Source organism: Rhinatrema bivittatum, chromosome 5 (assembly GCF_901001135.1).
Source record: "Rhinatrema bivittatum chromosome 5, aRhiBiv1.1, whole genome shotgun sequence".
NCBI lineage: Eukaryota > Metazoa > Chordata > Amphibia > Gymnophiona > Rhinatrematidae > Rhinatrema > Rhinatrema bivittatum.
Genome location: NC_042619.1, coordinates 233,863,764 through 233,886,932, shown reverse-complemented (window position 1 = coordinate 233,886,932; position 23,169 = coordinate 233,863,764). Strand labels below are relative to the sequence as shown.

Here is a 23,169-nt window from a genome sequence, read left to right as displayed (position 1 = left end):
CCCGCTCTCAGAGGAATTTTATCTTCCCTTGCCACTCAAGGGAGATGCAAGGGACAAACCTGTCTTGGTGGCTTTTAAATTCCAATCTGGTTTGTGGCATGGAACTGCAGGTTCCAAATTAGGTGATTCTTACTACCGATTCCAATCTGTCTGGATGGGGAGCAATTTGTCAACAGCAGTCTACTCAGGGCAACTGGTCTGCGAAAAAAGCTTCCTGGTCTATCAGTCGGTTAGAGACCAGAGCAGTGCGTTTCACTTTACTTGCTTTTCTGCCATTGATGCAGGGTCAGTCGGCGAGGGTCCTGTCAGACAATATGACGGTAGCCTACATCAATCAGCAGGGAGGAACCAAGAGTCGGGGAGTAACCCAGGAGGCTCAAGAGCTGATTCTTTGAGCAGAGCAACACCTGGAGCAGATAGCGGTGTAGCACATAGCAGGAATCGAAAATGTCCAAGCAGATTTTCTGAGTCGCAGGTTGTTAGATCCAGGGGAGTGGGTGCTGTCCGAGACAGTGATGCAGCTCATCTGCAAGAAGTGGGGCTGTCCCCATGTGAATCTAATGGCGACTCATCACAAATTCAAGGCAGCTCGGTTTTTCAGTTGGAGAAGAGAGCATGGGGGCCAAGGGCATTGATGCTCTGTTGATGCCTTGGCCTCGGCAGGTTCTGTTTTACATTTTTCCTCCCTGGCCTCTAGTACGCAAGGTGTTGCGGATAGAGAGGCATCCGGGCGAAGTAGCGTTGGTGGCCCCAGAATGGCCACATCGGCCGTGGTTCGTGGATCTAGTCAACTTGGCTGTGAACAATCTATTACGCTTTGGTCATCTACCGGACCTTCTTCGGCAGGGCCCTATATATTCAGACCATGCTGCTCAATTTTGACTAGCGGCATAGCTTTTGAGAGGCAGCAATTGAGACGCAGCGGGTATCCTGAAGTGGTTATTGCTACTCTCCTACAGGCTAGACAAACATCTACTTCTCTTTCGTATGTAAGGTTCTGGAAATGTTTTTGAGTCCTAGTGATTCACTAATGGAGTGCAAGCTTTACTTTGTGCGGTGTCTCATCTTATCTTTTCTTCAAGAGGGTTTGGTCAGGGGTTTGGCTTTCAACTCTGTTAGGGCACAGGTAGCTGCTCTGGGTTGCCTACGAGGAAAAGTATAGGTTTACTTTCTATCTTCTCATCCTGATGTGGTTCGGTTTTTTCGGGAGGCAAAGAATTTGCGCCCACTGGTTAGGAGTTTGTCCATCCTGGAATTTTAATCTCATAAGAACATGCCATACTGGTTCAGACCAAGGGTCCATCAAGCCCAGCATCCTGCTTCCAACAGTGGCCAGTCCAGGCCATAAGAACCTGGCAAGTTCCAAAAAACTAAGTCGATCCCATGTTACTGTTGCTAGTAATAGCGTCTATTTTCTAAGTCAACTTAATTAATAGCAAGTAAGGGACTTCTCCTCCAAGAACTTATCCAATCCTTTTTTAAACCCAGCTAAACTAACTGCACCAACCACATCCTCTGGCAACAAATTCCAGAGTTTAATTGTGCGTTGACTGAAAAAGAACTTTCTCCGATTAGTTTTAAATGTGCCACATGCTAACTTCATGGAGTGCCCCCTAGTCCTATTATCCAAAAGAGTAAATAACCGATTCACATTTACCCGTTCTAAACCTCTCATGATTTTAAACTCCTCTATCATATCCCCCCTTAGCTGTCTCTTCTCCAAGCTGAAAGCTCCTAACCTCTTTAGTCTTTCCTCATAGGGGAGCTGTTCTAATAATTCCCAATATTCTGTTTGCTTTTTTGACTGCTGTAGCACACTGAACCGACGATTTCAATCTGTTATCCACTATGAGGCCTAGATCTCTTTCTTGGGTGGTAGCTCCTAATATGGAACCTAACAATGGGTTATTTTTCTCTATATGCATCACCTTGCACTTATCCACATTAAATTTCATCTGCCATCTGGATGCCCAATTTTCCAGTCTCACAAGGTCTTCCTGTAATTTATCACAATCTGCTTGTGATTTAACTACTCTGAATAATTTTGTATCATCTGTCAATTTGATTACCTCACTTGTCGTATTTCTTTCCAGATCATTTATAAATATATTGAAAATTACAGGTTCCAATACAGATCCCCGAGGCACGCCACTGCCCACTCCCTTCCACTGAGAAAATTGTCCATTTAATCCTACTCTCTGTTTCCTGTCTTTTAGCCAGTTTGTAATCCACGAAAGGACATTGCCACCTATCCCATGACGTTTTACTTTTCCTAGAAACCTCTCATGAGGAACTTTGTCAAATGCCTTCTGAAAATCCAAATACACTACATCTACCAGTTCACCTTTATCCACATGTTTATTAACGCCTTCAAAATAGTGAAGCAGATTTGTGAGGCAAGACTTGCCTTGGGTAAAGCCATGCTGACTTTGTTCCATTGAACCATGTCTTTCTATATGTTCTGTGGTTTTGATATTTAGAACACTTTCCACTATTTTCCCTGGCACTAAAGTCAGGCTAACCGGTCTGTAGTTTCCCGGATCGCCCCTGGAGCCCTTTTTAAATATTGGAGTTACATTAGCAACCCTCCAGTCTTCAGGTACAATGGATGATTTTAATGATAGGTTACCAATGCTTACTAATAGGTCTGAAATTTCATTTTATAGTTCCTTCAGAACCCTGGGGTGTATACCATCTGGTCCAGGTGATTTACTGCTCTTCAGTTTGTCAATCAGGCTTACCACATCTTCATCAGAGTTTTGTGAGAGTCACCTTTTGAACCTCTTAGAAGAGTGACGCTTAAGGATTTGACCCTCAAGGTCATTTTTCTAGTGCCCATTTGTTCAGCTAGGAGTTGCAGGCTTTGTCTTGCCATGATCCGTTCCTGCAGATTTCAGACTTGGGGAGCGTCCTTGAGGACAGAACCCTCATTTTTACCGAAGGTGGTATCAGTTTTTCAGGTGAATCAGACTGTTGAACCTCTGGCTTTTCCTGAGATGAACTCTTCTGCATCACATGTGTGAGAGCTTAAGCTTTTGGACGTGCAGAGAGATTTGTTGAGGTATCTCAAGGTAACAAATTATTTCAGGAGGTTGGATCATCTTTGTTTTGTGGAATGGTTCAAAGAGAGGTTCTCAGGCAGCTAAAGCTACTATTGCGCGGTGGCTCAAGGAGGCCATTGGGTCGACGTACATAGCTAAGGGTTGTCCGGTTCCTGAGGGGTTGCGAGACAACACTATGCGATCTCAGGCAACCTCATGGGTGGAGGCTGAAATGATTTCGCTGCAGGAGATTTGCAGGGCAACGACTTGGAAGTCACTGCATACATTCACAAGCTATTATCGCTTGGATGTGGGGGATCCAGAGTCCCGGTCTTTTGACAAGAGTGTTTTGCGAACGGGATTCTCCAGGTCCTTCCTTAAGTAGAGAGCTTTGGTACACACCAGGAGTCTGGACTGATCTGGGTACGTACAGGGAAAGGAAATTGGTTCTTTCCTAGCATATAGCCAGATGGACTCAAGACCAATGGATTATGCTCCCCTACTAGCAGATGGAGACGAAGTAAGGCTGTAAAGCTGACGTCACAGTTTACCCTGCCAAGACCTCAGCCCTCCAGTATTCTCCGTCTCCAGCAAATAGTGGATGTACCTCTCCCTATGGGCAGGGCCGGTGGAAGCACTAGGCGAACTAGGCCTGGGCCTAGGGCGCCGAGTATTAGGGGGCACCGCGAGCAGTGGTATCCCGTGGGGAGCCAATGCCCCTGGGCGCAGGGAAACTCATGCGGCCGCCGGTGGACCTCATCCCACATAGTAGCGACACATAGCAGGCAGATCGGCAGGGCCGTGGTGGAGCTCACGTCACCACGGCCCGAAGAAAAAAGTCGCGTTTAAACGTGCAGATGCTCCTCCTCCTTCCCGCCTGCGCGGCCCTGGAAGAAAACGTTGCTGGAGCCGCGCAGGCAAGAAGAAGGAGGAGCATCAGCGCATGCAGAAGAGGAGCAGTGCTTACGGGCCGCCGCAAATCCCAAGTCTCAGCGGCCCGAGAAGAGGACGAGGCCCGGTAGCAGGATCCCACATTGCGGCAGGCGGCCCGAGAAGATCAGGGCCGCTGCAGAGCCCATCCTGCGGCGACCCGTGAAGAGGAGGCCAAGAGGTGAGAGAGAGGCTGAGGGTCTGTAGAGTGTGTATGTGTGCGTGTAATGAGATGAGTTGAGAGATTGTATGTGAGAGTGAGTTGAGAGACTGTGTGTGGGAGTGAGGACCTGAATGTTTGCAGAGACAGCATGTGAGGAGCCTTTGTGTGTATGTGAGAGACAGCGTGTGACAGTGAGAGCCTGTGCTTGAGCAAGACAGCATATGGGAGTGAGAGAGAGCCTGTGTATGTGAGACTCAGACAGCATGTGCCAGTGAGAGACTGTGTATGAATGATTGTATGAGAGAGCATGTGACAGTGAGAGCCTATGCTTGAGCAAGACAGCATGTGGGCGTGAGAGAGAGCCTGGGTGTGTGAGTCAGACAGCATGTGCCAGTGAGAGACTGTGTGTATGAATGATTGTATGAGAGAGAGAGCATGTGACAGTGAGAAGCCTGTGTGTGTGTGAGAGAGAGAAAGCATGTGAGAATGAGAACCTGACTATGTGTTTGAGGGAAGAAGATGGAGAGAAAAGAAATAGAAAAAAAGACAATATAAAAGGAATTGGCAAAAAAATAAGAAAGGGAAGGTGGGAAAAAAAAGCCTGTGACCAACCGATTAGAAAACTAAGATCAGACAGCAAAGGTAAAAAAAAAAAAATTACTTTTTAGTGATTGGCACATGTAATCTTTGGTAATGTGCAAGAATAGCACTTTCTCTACGGATCTCACAATGTACGAGATCAGCATGGAGGAAGTGGAAGCCCACGGGGCCTGCACAGAGGAGGAAGCAGAATGGGCTTCAGTGCCAGTAGCAGCAATCGGCGCCTCCCCAATAGCCATGTGGCAGCAGTGACAGTGGCAGCAGAGGAATGAGAGGTTCCGAGGTTACTGGCAAAGAAAGAGAGGGGGGTCTGCCTTTAGTGTGTGCATGTGTATGAATGGGACTCTGCCTGGGGGTGTAATTGTGTGAATGCATGGGTGCCAGCCTGGGGGTCTGTGTGTGTGAGAATGAATGTGTGCATGCCTGGGGATGAGGAGGGAGTGGTGTGAAAATGAATGGGAGCCTGCCTGGGGGGGTGTGTGTGTGTGTGTTAGTTAGTTAATGTGTTAGTTAGTGTGTTAGTTAGTTAGTTAGTTAAAATCCAGGGAGTAAGAGTTTGTGTGTGGAGGGGGAGAAGAGTGTCTTAGAGCCTGAGAGCGTGTCAGTGTATGTGAGAGCGAGAGGTTATGGTGGATATAAGAGCATGAATGTGTATGTATGTGACAGTGTATGTGTGAGAGAATATGGACGTGTGAGAGAGAGAGAGAGGATAACCTCCTAATCCTCGATAATATCAGGGTGACTGGAAATCAAGAGCTTCCACAGAAGGGGATAGCAGGGGCTTTTTAAAATCCTTATTAGTTTTAATTATTGGATGTTATTTGATATATGTGCTGTTTTGAAACATTTTATTGGTGTTTAGGAAATTGTAAAAAATGTATATGATTTTAATTAATAGAAATTCTATTTATCATTAGTTTTAAAATATTCTTTTATTATGGTTTTACTATTATAACTGATGCTTTATGTTTCTTGATTTTATTTGTTTTATGAGGAATGGTGGTTCTGTTTTTCCATTGTTAATACACAGAGTCTGGCTTCTTGGAGTTTCCATTTCAGTTTTTGTGTAATTTGTGCTCCTTTATTTTGTATTCTATATTTGGTGAGGGTCTGTCTCTGCTCTGTGTGTGACACCATGATGAGAGATTCTGCTAGCATGTAGTGTCTGTATAGGGATCTATAGCAATCTGGTTTGTTTTGTTTCCTCAGTAGGTGGTGTATTGGTATTCTAGGACCCAGTGTAATATTTACATTTGCTTTTTCACAGGTAGGGTTGTTGTTGTTTGAGTCCTTGGGGTTATTACTGTTATGCTACGATGGGATTCCAGTATAGATTTTGAGTGTCTTTTTTGCGGGGTTTTGTGTTAGTTCACAATGTGCCTGGCAGTGGAAGGTGTTTGTGCTGCTATTACTGTGAGGTGACACCAGAATTTGAAAATATCTTTTAGTATGATGAGCTGTAAGGGAAACATCCAAGCTCCATTGTTTGGGGGAATTTCAGTGGATGCACAGAGTTACAGAACTGGAGGTGCAGGATTTATATTGACATTCTGTCCCTTCCTATATATTCCAGACTTCACTTTCATAGCCATATAGAATTAGTTGAATGAGGCTATCAAATAATTTTATAGTAGTTTTACTAGAAGTGTGAAACTGGCCAGCTTTTTAAAATTACGCAGAAGATCCTTTGGACTTTTTTATTAACACTTTTTTTTTGTAACCAATTTTAAAGCAGGATCCATGCTATAGAGGTGGGTGTGATGAAGAAATGTCATTTTGGCTCTCCCCCCCCCCCCCCCCCCCCCCCCCCCCCCCCCCAAAAAAAATTCTTCTGTCTAGAGACGCCACTGATTTTCTGTGACCTTAAGCATTAGTACAAGAAGGATTAAGGGGGATGCTGGAAAGGCACACAAATGCATTAGCCCCCAGGCGCCGGAGACCCTTGGTGCGCCACTGGGTGCGAACCATATGGGGCCGCAAGCGGTGGCAAAGAGGAGTGGAGATTTGGCGGGCCGCAAGCAGTGCCCAACCTGCTCGCGACCCAGAAAACCACACAGTTGGTGGGCGTGATTGAGAACGATGTAGGAGTCAGGGCCGAGACCAGAGGGGGGAGGGGCGCAAGGGAGAAGGCTCGCCTAGGGCTCCTAATCCCCTTGCACCGGCCCTGCCTATGGGGATTGTTGTACTTTTTAGAAGGAGAAATTCTACATTCTGAAATGGAGAAAATTGAGCACTGCTCTCCTGCGATGATACCTAAAGGTCCCTCCCCCAATTGAGAATTCCTGAGATGATTTCCGAGATCCCTCAGAGGTGTGCTTTAAAAATGCAGGGGAATCTAGTTTTTCTCCCTAGTAGTCAGTCTAAATGGGAGATGTGTGGTATTACCCAGTTGCATCATGTACTAACTGAAGAAGGTGTGTTACTTCCATTTTCTGTCTTAAAAATTAAGTGCCGAAAAGTGGAATATAAAAATCAAAATAAAATTAATTAATTAATTAATTAAATAGAACAAATATGGGTTGCAGGACACATGTCTGTTTTCCTTCCTGCAGTTGAAAAGGAAAATTGGTTCTTACTTGCTAATTTTCATTCCTGTAGTACCACAGTTGAGTCCAGATTCCTGGCACCAGAGGCCATGAGCTTTTTGCCTCCCTTCCAGCAGATGGAGACAGAGAAAAGGTTTTGCTGACATTGTTATATAACCTGAGGTGCCACCTGTAGTCCCTAAGTACTCAAGCCAAGATAGCAGCCATACCATTCTCACTTATGATTTCCGTAGATCGCATCACCTCTTTGTAGATGGTATCTCTTCTTTGTACTGTGGAGTGGTCCAAAGAAGGGGAAATATGTCGTCTAAGGCTACAATCGTGCGGTAGCTGAAGGAAGCGATTGAGTCAACTTACATTTCTAAAGGGCACACACTGCTGGGGAGTTTAGGGGCACATTTGATGCATTCTCAGGCAACTTCCTGGGCTGAGTCACAACAGGTGTCTTCGCATGAAATTTGCTGGGCAGTTACTGGGAAGTTGTTGCACACTTTTGCTAGACATTATCTCTTGGATGTGGGGGATCTGGCTTCCATTTGCTTTAGTGAGAATGTTCTAGGAACGGAACCCTTCACGTCCCACCCAAGTTAAGAGTAGCTTAGAAGGATCCCAGCAGTCTGGACTGATCTGTGTATGTACAAGGAAAGGAAAATTGATTCTTACCTGCTAATTTTCATTCCTGTAGTACCAGTCTACCAGCCCCACTGTTTCCAGCATCTGCACCGAACTCTGTGGATGAACTGAAAGGTTAAAATCTCCTCCAAAGATAACAGGCCCCTTAGCAAATCCCATCAAAAGTTCAGCAATGCTATCAAAAATTATACCTTGCTCTTGATTTCACTTTGGAAACCTCTTATGTCCATATTGAGAAATAAAAAGCTACCTTCCCTGCATTTTTTAGTCTCCAGATTTGTGAAAAAGCATTCCTACCCCTTTACACTTTTTATTCTCACTAGTCGATGCTAAGATAATCAAAGTATAATCCCTATGCCTAAGCAATCTCTTATCTTTTCTCCTAAAGAGTATTTCATGTTCAAAGGCAATATCGGCTCTTTGTTGCTTCAGCTCCTTAAAAAGTAGCTGCCTCTTGGTTGGCATATTCAGACCTCTCACATTTATAGAAATGATCTTTTTAGACCCCATTTATATCTTTGTCGCTTTCCTGATTTAAAATAAGAATTCCATACCTCCCAGCCCCTGCCCTTCTGATCAATCCTGGCCTAGCATACCCCATCCCAACCCTCCCTCCCAACTCCTCACCCTTCCCCACAGGTCCCACATTCTCCCCTACCTATGGAGTCATTTCCTTGACCCTCCACTGCCATCCGGCAGTACCCTATGGAGGAACAACTCCATCTCCCAGATGCCCTGCAATTCACAATTTTAACTTTTAACACTCTTATCAAGTAAATAACATCAAAAAGCTCATAGCCAATAACATCAAAAATTTTAGTAGACAAAAATCTTCCCCATCATAAAAGGGAAAATGTTGAAAATGACCCAAACATCAGACATTCAATGCCCCCTTTCCGATTATCCAAGACATTAGGGGAACAAAATAGGTGTGATAAGAAAACTAAACAATTAGCTGACTTAACCACTTATGTCCAGTTAAGCCACAAATCTTCCTGACCTCCCAAATTTCAGGCCTTGGAGGGCGACATTCCGGGAAGAACTCTCCACCATCATGATAAGAGCCTGGTGAAGATATTCCCATTGGTTTCTTAGGCTCCAAGGGCTCCAAATATGAGATATCCAGACCTTTTTGCATTGCATTTTGGGCCTCTTCCACCATTTTCACCCTATAGCTGATATATCTAGCGTTCTCCTTCCAGTGCTGTGATATTTGATTGATAAGATTGTTTTTATATTTTTACTATGTGAACTGTAAACCGTTGTGATGGCACCCCAAACGACGGTATAGAAAAATTGTAAAATAAATAAATGTAATCTCTCTGCTTTTTTTTTCTCATCATTGTCTAAGAAAATGCCCCAAGTCAAAATAGCAGTTTTGGTCAAGCAGTCTTAAAAAGCCTATTTATTTATCTAAAACTTTTCTATACCGACATTCAAGGGAATATCACATCAGTTTACATTGAACAGGGGAAACAATTAACTATTGAAAGGGGAAATAGAAATTCCCTGTACATAACCAGGATCAGTCCAGACAGTGGGTTATGTCCCCCTTCCAGCAGATGGAGTCAATTAGAACTTTGAAGGATGCTTCCTTATAAGGTAGTGCACCCTCTACTAATCCTCAGTATTCTCTTGACTCCAGCAGATGACAGTGGTGGCTTTCGTTCCCCACTGAGATGACTAGAAAGCTATTTTAGGAATTTTCTCTATTTTCTTCAGCTTTCCTTTCTTTTGGATGGATCAAGACTAATTTAAAAAAAAAAACTTTGAATTTTCTGAGGGAATTATTTGGAGAGCTTTCCTGTAGCCTCCGCTCCTGTTTTAGTGGGAGCATTCTATTGCTTGCAGGCAGTACTATTTGCAGCTCTCCCCACCCCTCCCATCTCTGTTGTCAGGGTAAATTTGTTTTATTTCCTTTTGACAGGTTATTTCCTCTCTTCCTCTCTCCGGGGTGCAAGTCGGTGGTGCTGACCTCTCCCCCCGGGCTGCTATCCGACCCGCTGCCCCTGAGACGCCGTTTTCCTCAGGGCAGCCGGCACAGAGAGGCGTTATTCCTCTGTGCCTCTATCTGTGGGTTACTGAGGGATAGAGAGAGAGCAGGACTGAAGCGGAGGCTATTACCCGCTTCTTACAGCCACGAACCTGGTGAGCATGAGGAAGAACAGGCTAAAGCGGAGGTTTTTCCCGCTTCCCGCAGCTTTAAACCTTGCCTGTTTCTCGCGTTAAGAACAGCTGGTTCGAAAGCTGGAAGTTTATCTTAAGAGAGTTTTTGAGGTGACCGCCCTGGGGGTCCGGGCGGCCATTTGTAGTTCCTTCGCTCAGCGTGCAGGCCTCCGCTGGCTTCAACAGCTGCTCAGTTCCCAGGAGTTGCCTACTGAGGAAGCACTTCAGGCAGACTACCTGGAGGCCATCATAGCATATGGAGCAGATGCTCTATATGACATTCTCAGAGTATTGGCCAGATCTGTGGTTTCTGCAGTCTCGGCTAGTCGCCTCATCTGGCTTCGCAACTGGTCGGCGGATTCTTCTTCCAAGTTGCAGCTGGGATCCCTACCCTTCAAGGGCAAGCTACTATTTGGAGTCCCTCGGAGAGAATAAGATACACAAACTGCCAGAGGATCGCCCTCGTTCTTCTATGTCTTTTAATTCCACTAGAAGCCGATTCAGGAATCAACGTCATTTCCGCCAGGCAAGGACTGCAGCTCCTCATCAGGCGTCCTCTCGATCTCAATCCTGGACTCAGTCCTTTCGTGCCCGAAGACAGCCCCGCTCTGGTCTGGCCCAGGGGACGTCCTCGAAGTCTTCACAATGAAGCTATGCCGGTTCCACTCCCCGATCCCCAGGATAGGGGGATGTCTCTCCCTTTTCTACGAGGAGTGGGTCAACATCACGTCAGATCAGTGGGTCCTGGATATTCTAAGACACGGCTACGCGTTAGAATTTGCTCGGTCGCTAAGAGACAGGTTCCTCTTCTCTCCATGTGGCCCAGTCCAGAAACAACTCGTAGTCCAGCAGACACTCGACTGGTTCTGGCTCTCTGAGCAATTCGTCCGGCCCCCCCCCCCCCCCCCCCCCCCCCCCCCCCCCCCCCCCCCCCCCCCCCCCCCCCCCGGTAGTAGGCCGGGGACATTATTTGGTATACTTCGTAGTCCCCAAGAAGGAAGGTTCCTTCCGCCCGATCTTGGATCTCAAGATGGTCAACAGGGCCCTCAAGATTCCTCACTTTTGGATGGAAACTTTGCGCTCCATGATAGCAGCGGTACACTCCGGAGAATTTTTGGCCTCCCTGGATCTGATGGAAGCTTATCTACACATTCCCATCCTCCAAGCGCACCAGCATTTTCTGCGATTCAAGATTCTGGGACAGCATTTCCAGTTCCAGGCTCTACCCTTTGGTCTTGCGACCGCTCCTCAAACCTTCACGAAGGTGATGATAGTAGTAGCTGCTGCTCTCTGGAGGGAGGGAGTCTTGGTGCACCCATACCTGGACGACTGGCTCATTCGGGCAAAGTCCTCAGCCCAGTGCCACCGGGCGGTCGACAAGGTGTTGACACTTCTTCACTCCCTCGGTTGAGTGGTCAACTTCTCCAAGAGCAGCCTTTCTCCATCTCAGTCTCTGGTCTTCCTGGGGGCTCATTTTGACACAGCGCTGGGCAAGGTGTCTCTGCCCCCGGACAGGGCTCATACACTCATAACTCAGATACAGTGATTCATCGGTCTCTCGCTTCCAACGGCGTGGCATTACCTCCCGGTCCTGGGATCCATGGCTTCCACCATCGATCTGGTCCCCTGGGCGTTTGCACATATGCGTCCCTTACAGCGCGTCTTGCTCTCCCGCTGGAAGCCGGTGTCTCGGGACTTCCACGCCATCCTTCCTCTTCCGCCAAGGACAGTCTCTCGTGGTGGTTCAACCTGTTTCATCTTCTCCAGGGTGTTCCTTTGGACATCTCAAAATGGGTAATCGTCACGACGGACGCCAGTCTCTCTGGCTGGGGAGCGATGTGTCAGATGAATTCTGTGCAAGGGAAGTGGATGCTGTCCCAAGCAACTTGGCCGATCAATCACTTGGAGACCAGAGCAGTGCGTCTGGCATTGAAACGCTTCCTACATCTCGTCCATAATCGCGCAGTCCAAATACTCTCAGACAATGCAACCACTGTGGCCTACATCAATCGCCAAGGGGGCACGAGGAGCCGGCATGTCTCTCGGGAGACAGACAGGTTGATGGTGTGGGCGGAGACTCCTCTCCCGCCTAGCAGCTTTCCACATCGCAGGCGTAGACAACGTTCAAGCCGACTTTCTCAGTCGTCAACATTTAGATTCTGGAGAGTGGGAACTCTCAGAGGAGGCGGTGAATCTCCTGTTCCTCGGATGGTGGACCCCCTATCTGGATCTAATGGCAACCTCCCGGAATGCCAAGGCAGCTCGGTTCTTCAGTCGCAGAAGAGAGTATGGCGCAGAGGGAGTGGATGCCTTAGTCCTCCCCTGGCCCCGTCACGTTCTCCTCTACGTGTTTTCCCCTTGGCCTCTGGTGGGCAAGGTGCTCCGGTGAATAGAGTCCCACCAGGGTCTGGTAATGCTGGTCGTGCCGGAATGGCCCCGTCGTCCGTGGTTTGCAGACTTGATCAACCTCGCAGTGGATGGACCTCTTCGTCTGGGTCATCTTTCACGCTTGCTGCATCAGGGTCCGGTATCTTTCGCCCAGACGATCACTTCTGTCTTGCGGCCTGGCTTTTGAGAGGCGCCGGCTGAGACGGCGTGGATACCCAGAGGCCGTTATCTCGACCCTCCTCAAGGCTAGAAAGGCGTCTACCTCTACTCCTATATCACGGTATGGAAAGTTTTTGAGAACTGGTGTGCCTCCATACCTGTGTCGCCATGGATCGCCTCGGTGGCTCTGATCCTATCTTTTCTTCACAGGGACTGGACAAGGGTCTGGCCTACAACTCGCTGATAGTGCAAGTCTTTGCCCTAGGCTCTCTACTTCATCAACGAGAGGGAACTTCCCTCTCCTCTCACCCGGATATCATCCGATTCCTCAGGGGGGTGAAGCACGTGAAACCCCCAGTCCACGCTCTTTATCCTTCGTGGAGTCTCAATCTTGTTCTCCAAATCTTGGTCGGTCCACCCTTTGAACCCATGTGTTCCGCGACCCTCAAGGATATCACTCTCAAGACTGTTTCCTGGTAGCTATCTGTTCTGCCTGCAGAATCTCGGAGCTTCAAGCACTCTCGTGCAGAGAGCCCTACCTTCGTTTTACGGATTCGGGGGTTTCCTTGCGCACTGTGCCTGCTTTTCTGCCCAAGGTGGTTTCCGAATTCCACTTGAATCAGGCGGTAGAGCTTCCGTCCTTCTCAGCGGACACATTGGCGGATCTATGCAAGCTAGATGTCAAGCGTATCCTCGTTTGCTATCTGGAAGTCACTAATGATTTTTTGTTCACTTTTTGTTCTCTGGCATGGTCCGAGGAAGGGGGCCAAGGCGTCGAAAACTACCATTGCTCGCTGGCTGAAGGAGGCGATCTCGGTGGCCTACATTGGAGCGGCCCATTCTCTTCGAGCTCAGGCTGTTTCCTGGGAGGAGATGCAATCTGTCTCGCTCCAGGAGATTTGTCAAGCGGCAACTTGGAAATAGTTACATACCTTTGCTTGTCATTATCGTCTATACGTACAGTTGCCTACTTTTGGCTCCTTTTGCTCTAGGGTCATTCGAGCAGGGCTTTCCGGGGCCCACCCTACATAGGGAAGCTTTGGTTCATCCCACTGTCTGGACTGATCCTGGTACGTACAGGGAAAAGAAAATTATTCCTTACCTGCTAATTTTCGTTCCTGTAGTACCAAGGATCAGTCCAGATGCCCTCCCTGACTGTTTTATTGGGTTTCTGATTACCTCTCTGCTCAAATTGTTCTTCAGTGCCTTTTTTCCTTTGGCTGGTTAATGGTTCATTCTGCAAGTTTGTTGTTTGAAACTGTTTTGTGCCTTTTGCACACTGTTATTTGTTACTTAATTCTATTGTTCTTGATCCATCCTGATTTTCTTCTTTGCTTTGATATACTCCATACTGAGGATTAGTAGAGGGTGCACTACCTTATAAGGAATCATCCTTCAAAGTTCTAATTGACTCCATCTGCTGGAAGGGGGAGATAACCCACTGTCTGGACTGATCCTTGATACTACAGGAACGAAAATTAGCAGGTAAGGAAGAATTTTCTTTTACATTTAACGAAAGGGAACTGGAACTGGGGACAGAAGGGCTGGAGAAGCAGAGTCAGATGCAGGAGAGGAATGTTAACAATTTAAAACTTAAATGGTAGTTTACAATATAGATAATTTAATCAAATAGAACATTAACGATAAATTACATTATAGACAGGCTTTAGGATATTTACAAGAGTGAGTTTACAATTTGTGTAGAGTATTTTACGGAGAAGACCAATTGCAGGATATGGAAAGGAGACAGAAGCAGAAATTATGCAAGGAGGGGGTGGGGTACTTAGTTTAAGTGAGGCAGCTCAAGTTTGGTGGGAGCCGGGATAAGGGACTTAACGAAATGGGGGGTAGCTGTGGGAAATGAGAGGCGAGGTTAGGTAAAGGCTTGTGAGAACAGCCAGGTTTTTAGTTTTTTCTTAAAGGTTTGGGTACAATGTTCTTGGCGCAGGTGGGGAGGCATTGAATTCCATAGGGTTGGTCCAGCAGTGGACAGGGCCCGTTCTTTTGTGGTTATGTGATGGGTGAGTTTGGGGGGAGTATAAAGGGTTCCTTTATAGGCAGTTCTGGTAGGTCTGGTCGATGAGTGATAGTGTAGGGAGTTTTCTAGCCATTGGATGTTTTGGTTATGTAGGGCTTTATGGATAATAGTGAGACTCTTATGAAGGATTCTAAAATGTATTGGGAGCCAGTGGAGATCCATGAGTAACTCTACCCTTCAGTTTCTAGCTAAAATACAGGATACATGCTTCTGAAGGATTTTCATGTAGCTCTCTACTTGAGATCCCCCATTTGTGTGGCTGATTCTTGTCCTGCTTGTCCATGCAGAAAGCAGAGTTGCTCACCTGAAATAGTGGTTCTCTGTAGACAGCGGGACAAATCAGCTACACAGTCCCACACTCTTCTCCTTAAGGTTGAAGATCAGCTTGCAAAAAAGATTGAGGAGACTTGTACAGTAGTATCTGTGTAGGAACACCAGTGCATGCTGAGAAAATATTTTTCGGTTTGTGAGCTGTGCGAGACATTTTCTTTCTTCACAACATCAGATGGCATTGCCCCACTTGTTGTAGTTGACTTGTCCTGCTGTCTACAGAGAACACCTGTTACAGAAAAGTAACTTTGCTTTATTATCTTTTTTTTTTTCCTATTGGGGCTTCATTCTCAAGTTTTCAGAGAAAGTGAGAATTAAAGGATGTAAAATAAGAAACTGAAAGGGTCATGTTAATCATTTGTAGGCATGAACTCTGGAAGTAAAACCTTTTTAATAGAGTAGGAAGCCATACATATTCTGGTTGGCCTATTAATGGATGAATATTTTGATGTGGCAAAGGTGTTTTTGTGGCAGTGTAAGCATTCTGGCAGTTTTGTTACTTGTGATTTCATGGTTTCTTGCATGGTGTAATGATACAATTTAAAACTATATGTTTGAAAACAACTAATTGTCGGACATTCTCTTGTATCACTCCTATTCTTTAGAATGGATTGCCTTCAGAACTCTGTTTGCTTTCCTATTATAAATTATTTCATGAAGCATTGTAGACTCATTTAATGAGTCTTTTAGAAGATCTTGAAGACTATTTTTATTTTATATTGTAATATGGTGTTTAATTTATGTGATATGTATTGATTTAAATTGTTAGGTTCAATTTAATTTAATTCAATAATTTTAATTATATTATTGTATTTTAATTTGCTGTAATCCACCCAGAACAGTCTGGCAAGTGGGTAGAATAGACATTTCTAAAAATAAATATTATGGTAGTTGGTTTGACTTATTTGTTTTTTGCCTTTCTTTTAATTCATAAACAAAAAAATGTAATAAGTTAGATTTGTTTTTTTTAAAGTCCTTGCATTATTTTTCTTTTCCTTTTAGTGACCCTGTTTCAGCATCTCCTCACATAAAGTCTCAGATTTCCTCTCTGGAATTATACCTCTTGAATATCCAGCGAGAAAGTGATAAAATTAAGGTCAGTTCCCTGTGCAAAAGCATCTTTCCCATATTACACATTCCTGGTTCAAATGTTCAGTGAAAGCATCTCCGGTTTGACACTTCTGAAAATTAGCTTTGAACAAAGAAGTTCATGTGCTGTCCATAGAAAGGTGGCACAATTTAAAAAAAACCAAACAGAAGCAGATCGGAGATGTAAAATAATTTTTTTATTGATACAATTGTGCCCAACTCTGGCTGAGTTTCACCTGCACAATTTGCTTCAGAGGTTATAAAAACAAATATATAATTATTTATGATTTTATTAATTAAATAGCATAAAGTATGACATACATAAAAAATAATCATCTAATAATAATTAAGAACATAAATACACATATTGAAACATGAAACCTTATATATATAGAATAACAATTTTAAAAATCTGGTACTTAAGACAAGGCACAGGTATATTAAAAACATGCAAATCGTGTTATTACCTGTGTTCATATAGTGACCATGACCAGCTTCGTGCTAAATACACACTGTGCTTTACAGAAAGGATCAATCCAGCAACAGGAACACAGCTATAAATCAATGCCAGAATAAATTGACTTTTGTAATATGGAAAACAGTGGCTATACATTGGAGGCAAAGTGTATTTTATAATAAAAATCATTATTTACAAACAAAATGTTAAATATAACAACTGAAATCACTTATTAAAGTGCACATGGTATGTGTTATCTATCATACAATCAGACTTCTTCAGACTAAACTACTATTTATATTTAAACACATTTCTTTAACACCTTGATATGAGTGATAATATAGCGCCCAGGACTTGGGGAATGTCTTAGTTTAACATGTCCAACAAAGCTCGTATTTCCTATCGTGTAGCCAAATGGACTCAGGACCAGTGGGTTTATGTGTTCCTCTGCTAGCAGATGGGAGACAGAATCAGGTTTCAAAACTGATGTCACCCTAGATCAGTGATTGCGAGCTCCAGTCCTCGAGTGCCACAAACAGGCCAGGTTTTCAGGATATCCACAATGAATATACATGAGGGAAATTTGCATATAATGGAGGCAGTGCGTGCAGATCTCTCTCATGCATATTCATTGTGGATATCCTGAAAACCTGGCCTATTTGTGGCACTCAACTGGAGTTCGCCATCATTACCCTAGATATACCCCTGCAGTGACCTCAGCTCTTCAGTATCTCTCAGTCTCGTAGCAGATGCGGACGCTATCCCCACACTAGCACGGTGTTGGCGGGATTGCAGCACAAAGAAATTTTTACCTTCACTTTAAAAGAAGATCGAGCCCCACTTTCCTATGGTGATACCTAAGGGTCCCTCCCCCAGTTGAGAATTCCTGAGGCGATTTCCAAGATCCCTCAGATGTGCGCCCTGGTCCGGTAGCTGGTTCCCAGCGTGAACTTAGCTGCTGAAAGGCAGCGGGTGCAGAAGCTGAGCGTGGCGACGAAGGCCAAAGCCCTCTCCCCCTGCAGCCGGAGATCGTCTCTGTACTCAGCCGGTAAGGCTGAGACCAGGTAAGTAGAGAAGAATTCCTCTGATCCAGAGACATGGAAGGGCTTCGGTAAGTCTTTCTTCCGGTCTCCTTGCTCGGCATGCCATACCGACCTCATTCCCAATCTCCGTTCGGGCGAGGGAAGGGGTTCCGAGCAGGTTGAGCAACCCCACAATGGGCTAGGCCCCGTTTTCGGCTCAGTCGACTCACCACATGGCAATCCGTGGCGGCACCATCTTGTGCGCGGTTTGGTGCGGCGCCATTTTCCCCCTTCGGCCGTCGGTGCACACGGTGCGGGCCGGCCTTCTGTGCACCTAACGTGTGTGCATAACTTTGAGCATAACTATGCTTGACTTTGCGCACAACCGACCGCTTACACATACGCTTGCCGAGGCAAGTCTGTGTATGCACGATATACTATAACCGGCTAAACACACAAACCACACAGGCTATGGCCTCGGCAGCAAAGAAGCTCAGGCGACACTCCCTCTGCACGGCCAGCCATATTAGAGCCGCGCAGTCTGACCTGGAATCTTGCTTGTGTCAGCACTGTGAGGAGGCCCAGGGAGGAATGGATTCTCAAACATTTTCCAAGCCCGGCCCATCCCAGTCAGCGAACAGGTCAGCCGTGACCTTATCCGGTAGCTCCCCAGACCTGAGCAATTCCAGGACGGCGTCCTCCCCAGGCGAGGGCAGTTCAGGGGCCCCTATCCCAGTTCCCCCTGGGACGAATATGGATCCGGTGGCCTTCTCTTGGTTGGAATTTTTTCAGGGCCTCCAAGCCTTTGTTCAGGTGCAGTCAGCCCCAGACCCTGCCCAAGTAGAACCTCAACGGGGGGGGGGGGGGGGGGGGCTTGCTCTCCCGGCCCTGCTTGTGGGCCGCGAGACATGCCACGCCTCACTATGTGTATCCCTGACAGGGGACCAGATACCACGGATGATGACTGGGATCCACTGGAGGACAGGGAAATCCCTCCAGGCCTGGAACAATACCGGACCATGCTTCATTTCTTCCACAGAGATGAATTACCAGCACTAGTTTCCCAGACCCTGAAGACTCTGGGAGTTCCAGGCGTGGATCCTATAGCGGAACCAAAGAACCACCCCCATCCTGGTGTCTCTTCGTAAAGCTTCTTGCTATTTCCCAATGCTGGAAGCCATCCAGAAGTTGATTGACCTGGAATGGGATGCCCTGGAGGCAAGCTTTAAAGGCGGGTGGGCCTTGGAAGCCTTGTATCCTCTTGACCCAGCAGTCAAGGAACGCCTGCACTTCCCCAAAGTGGACGCCATGATCTGCGCCATCTCTGAGCGAACAACCATCCCTATTGAGGGAGGGGTGGCTTTGAAGGATGCTCACGATAGATGGTTAGACTCAATCCTTAAGCAAGCCTTGGATGCAACAGCAATGACACTGCAGATCACTTCCTGCAGTGCCCTGGTGGCTCGCTCTTGCTTGCTCCTTGCAAGAGAGGCAGATAGCTCTGGGGCGCATGCTGGAGAGGCGATTGAACCCGCCACAGCCTTCCTGACAGATGCAAGCTCAGACTCAGTGCGTACCTCGGCCAGAGGTGGCAGCCAGAAGATAGCTATGCTTGTGGAACTGGTCAACGGATGCAACCTCTAAAGCAAACCTCACAAAGATGCCCTTTAAGGGATCTCTCCTATTTGGAAGCAAGTTGGAGAAGCTAGCCAGTAAGTGGGGCGAATCTCCAGTGCCCCAACTACCGGAAGACAGGAAAAAGAGGTCTCAGCGCCCCTCTCCCATGAGGGGTTGGACCAGGGACTCCCACCACTTTCGGCTCTACAGAATCCCATCATTCCAGTCATCTCGACCCTTAGGGAGCTCTCAGTCCTTATCGGAACAGACAACCCAAAAGAGGGACAGGTTTGGGCTCAGGCTCAACCCGAGCTTCCCAATGAAGTTGGGCCGACCCATCCACAGGAAGAGGAGATAGGGGGTCGACTTTCCCTCTTCTACCAGCGGTGGGTCAAGAACACATCAGACAAATGGGTACTGGACATCATACGAGAAGACTATGATCTGGAATTTCACAGCATGCCTCGGGACAAGTTCATGATATCACCTTGCCACTCCCAGCTCAAGAAACTGGCAGTGGAATCCACACTGATAAGGCTCCTCAATCTGAGGGCTATAACTCCGGTACCCACACCCCAAGTAAATACGGGGTGTTATTCCATCTATTTTATCGTGCCCAAGAAAGCGGGCTCATTCCAGCTCATCCTGGATCTCAAGAGCATAAACAGTCGTCTGCGGATATTGTACTTCTGCATGGAAACTGTTCGCTCCGTCATAATGGCAGTGCAACCGGAAGAGTTCTTAACCTCCCTGGACCTCTCCGAAGCCTACCTTCATATTCCAATCCATCAAGACCACCAATGTTTCCTACACTTTGCGGTACTGGGCCGCCGTTACCAGTTCCGGGCTTTACCCTTTGGTCTGGCAGCCGCCCCCAGAACATTCTCCAAAATTATGGTGGTCGTGGCGGCAGCATGGAGGAAAGAAAGGATCCTGGTACACCCCTACTTGTATGACTGGCTGATCCGGGCGAAGTCAGTGGAAGAGAGCCTCCAGGTGACTAGCAGAGTCAGGTCCCTCCTACAGGGACTCGGGTCGTGAACATGGAAAAAAGCAGCCTCAAGCCCTCCCAGTCCTTAGAGTACTTGGGGGGCCCAATTCGACACCAAGCAGAACAAGATCTTTCTCCCTCCCCCAAGGAGGAAACTGATGGCCAGTTGACGACCACAATGCGCCCCAAGGTGTGGGGCTATCTTCAGGTCCTCGGCCTCATGGCATCAACACTGGAAGTAGTACTGTGGGCGAGGGCTCACATGTGGCCTCTCCAACACTCCTTACTGTCATGCTGGAACCCACTGTCCCAAGGCTACTCGATTCACCTCCACCTACCAATAGAGGTATGCTCTCTGCTCCAGCGGTGGCTACAGGAAATCCACCTAAGCAAAGGCGTAAGCCTATCCCCACTGAGCTGGATCGTCCTCACGACAGTTGCGAGCCTCCGAGGGTGGGGAGCCCACTGTCAGGAGGCGAACCCGAACATAAACCATCTGGAAGCTCGAGCGGTCAGACTAGCATGCCTGCAGTTCAGCCACAGGCTCCAGGAGCAAGTGATCCAGGTGATGTCGGACAACACAACAACGGTTGCCTACATCAACCGCCAGGGAGGAACCAAGAACCATCAGGTGTCTCTGGAAATAGACCCCCTTATGGAATGGGCGGCATTAAACCCACAAAGGATCTCTGCCTCCCACATCCTAGGAAAAGACAACGTCACAGCAGACTTCCTCAGCAGGGAAAGCCTGGACCTGGGGGAATGGACATTGTAGACCAAAAGCTTCCAGCTTCTAGTAAATTGCTGAAGCCTCCCGGCCACGGATCTACTGGCCACACCTTACAATGCAAAAGTTCCCCGGTTCTTCAGTCACAGACAAGATCAGCACTCCCAAGGGATCGATGCCCTCGTCCAGACCTGGCCAGAGGAGGACTCGCTGTACGCTTTCCCCCCATGGCCTCTACTGGGCAAGATCATCCGCAAGATAGAACACCACAGAGGTTTAGTCATCCTAGTGGCACCAGATTGGCCCAGACACACGTGATACACAGACATGCGAAGGCTCCTCATGGGGAGTACTCTGTGCCTCCCCCCACATCGGGACCTTCTCCAGCAGGGCCCGATTCTTCATGAAGATCCGTCTCAATTCTCTCTTATGGTCTGGCCCTTGAGAGGGCTCAGAAAACAGCAAGGTAGGCAATCAAACAATGCCGTGAGGATAAAAACAAAGAATAGATGCCCAAGGGTCTTTTTCCAAATCTTTAATTGGTGGAGACTTATGTGATTAATTAAAAGTGCCCGACTCGCACCGAGTTTCGCCACATTCCAGTGGCTGCCTCAGGGGCTATGAGTAAACATAAATATGAATATAATCAACTACATTAAAAATCATAAAATAAGTCAATAAATTAATAAAATGCAAAACATTTAAAATAAATAGTCAATAAAGTTAAAATATAGTAAAAAGAACCTCACATAAATAATAAATAATTAGAACATACATTAAAATATAAAAATCAATGTAACATGTAAAAATCAATATAGCATACATATAAAAAAAAAAAGGCATACAGACTAATAACTGAATAAACATGACATACAGACTAATAAGTGAGTAAAACAAAGCAGACTAATAACTGAGTAAAAAAAGCATGTGAGCAACATCAATCTAAAAACTATTGTTATTAGACAATAGGAGGCCTATATGTATTTTAGGAAAGGTAAAATCATTACCTTAAATGAGAGCACACTGAATAACTATTAGTTAATTCCAACAACATCCGCATTACAGACGTATCTGTGAAATCGAAAACAATTAATCAGATCCAAGATTAAAAAAGAAAAGAAGAAGATTTATCTCCCAATTCAGAGTCATTTGGAGGGGTTTCTGATAAGACTTCCCCCAGTCTCCTTGCTTGGTGCGCTGTACCGACATCGTTCACTATTTATTTATTTAACACTTTTTTTTTTTTTTTTCCCACCTTACCCCAACTATCCCGTTGGGGTAAGGTGAAATGGGCTTCCAGGTGGGTTGAGTGGCCCCCTCCCCCCAGTGGGCTAGGCTCCGCTTTAGGTTTGGTTGGCACACTGCGTGGTAGGCCATGGTGGCGCCATTTTTCATGTGTCTTTGTGCGTGCCATATTGCCCTCCATAGAACGTTAATACGCACAGTGCATTGGCTCCTTGCGCATGCTACATTTATTTATTTATTTATTTTTAGTTTTTATAAACCGACGTTCCTGTATAAAATACATATCACACCGTGATACATGCATAACATTACGCGTGTACATATGCGCACAACCTACAAAGCGCAGAATACAGGTAAAGCTGGACACACAGGCTATGCATGTGCCTCACCACACCTCGCTGCATCCCGCCTGGGCACCCAAAATCTGTATGCATAAAAATTTTATAGCACGAGCCAAGAGATTGCACAGTTACCGCCACCAATGACTCTGGCAGCCAAGAAACATAAGCGCCTTTCTCTCTGCATTGCATGTCAAGTTAGGCCTTCACAGTCTGACCTGAATTCCAACTTATGTCAGCACTGTGAGGAAGCCCAGGGAGAGTTGGCCTCTCCGGGATTTGCTAAGCCCGGCTCCTCCCATTCAGAGGATGGTTTAGCCATAGGCTTAACTGGATGTACCCCGTATCTGAGTACCCCCATGACTGGGTCATCCATGGGAGAGGGAAATTTAGCTGCGCCTTCCCCAGTACCTCCTGGGCTAGGCATGGACCTGGCTGTCTTCTCTAGGGTGGAATTTTTGCAGGGCCTTCAAGCCTTTGTACAGGCGCAGTCTGCTATCTCACTTGCCCCTATCTGGATGGAACCTCAACCAGTAAGCCCTCCCTCTCCCAGTCCCTATCGGCAGACCTCGAAGCATGCCTCACCTCACAAAGGATATCACTGGCAGGGATCTGGACGGCACGGATGAAGAGGAGGATAACGATTCCTTGGAAGATGGGGAAATTCTCCCTGGCTTAGAAACATATTG

The 23,169-nt window shown here is 46.6% G+C and overlaps 1 protein-coding gene across 1 annotated transcript in view; it reads left to right on the top strand.

The window, feature by feature from the left end:
- Nucleotides 1-23,169, top strand: part of TTC3 (tetratricopeptide repeat domain 3) — a 331,906-nt gene that overhangs the window by 272,817 nt on the left and 35,920 nt on the right. The window contains exon 41 of the mRNA XM_029603249.1: nucleotides 15,997-16,090. Within this exon, the coding sequence (XP_029459109.1) occupies nucleotides 15,997-16,090 (94 nt within the window). The remainder of the gene's footprint in view (nucleotides 1-15,996; nucleotides 16,091-23,169) is intronic.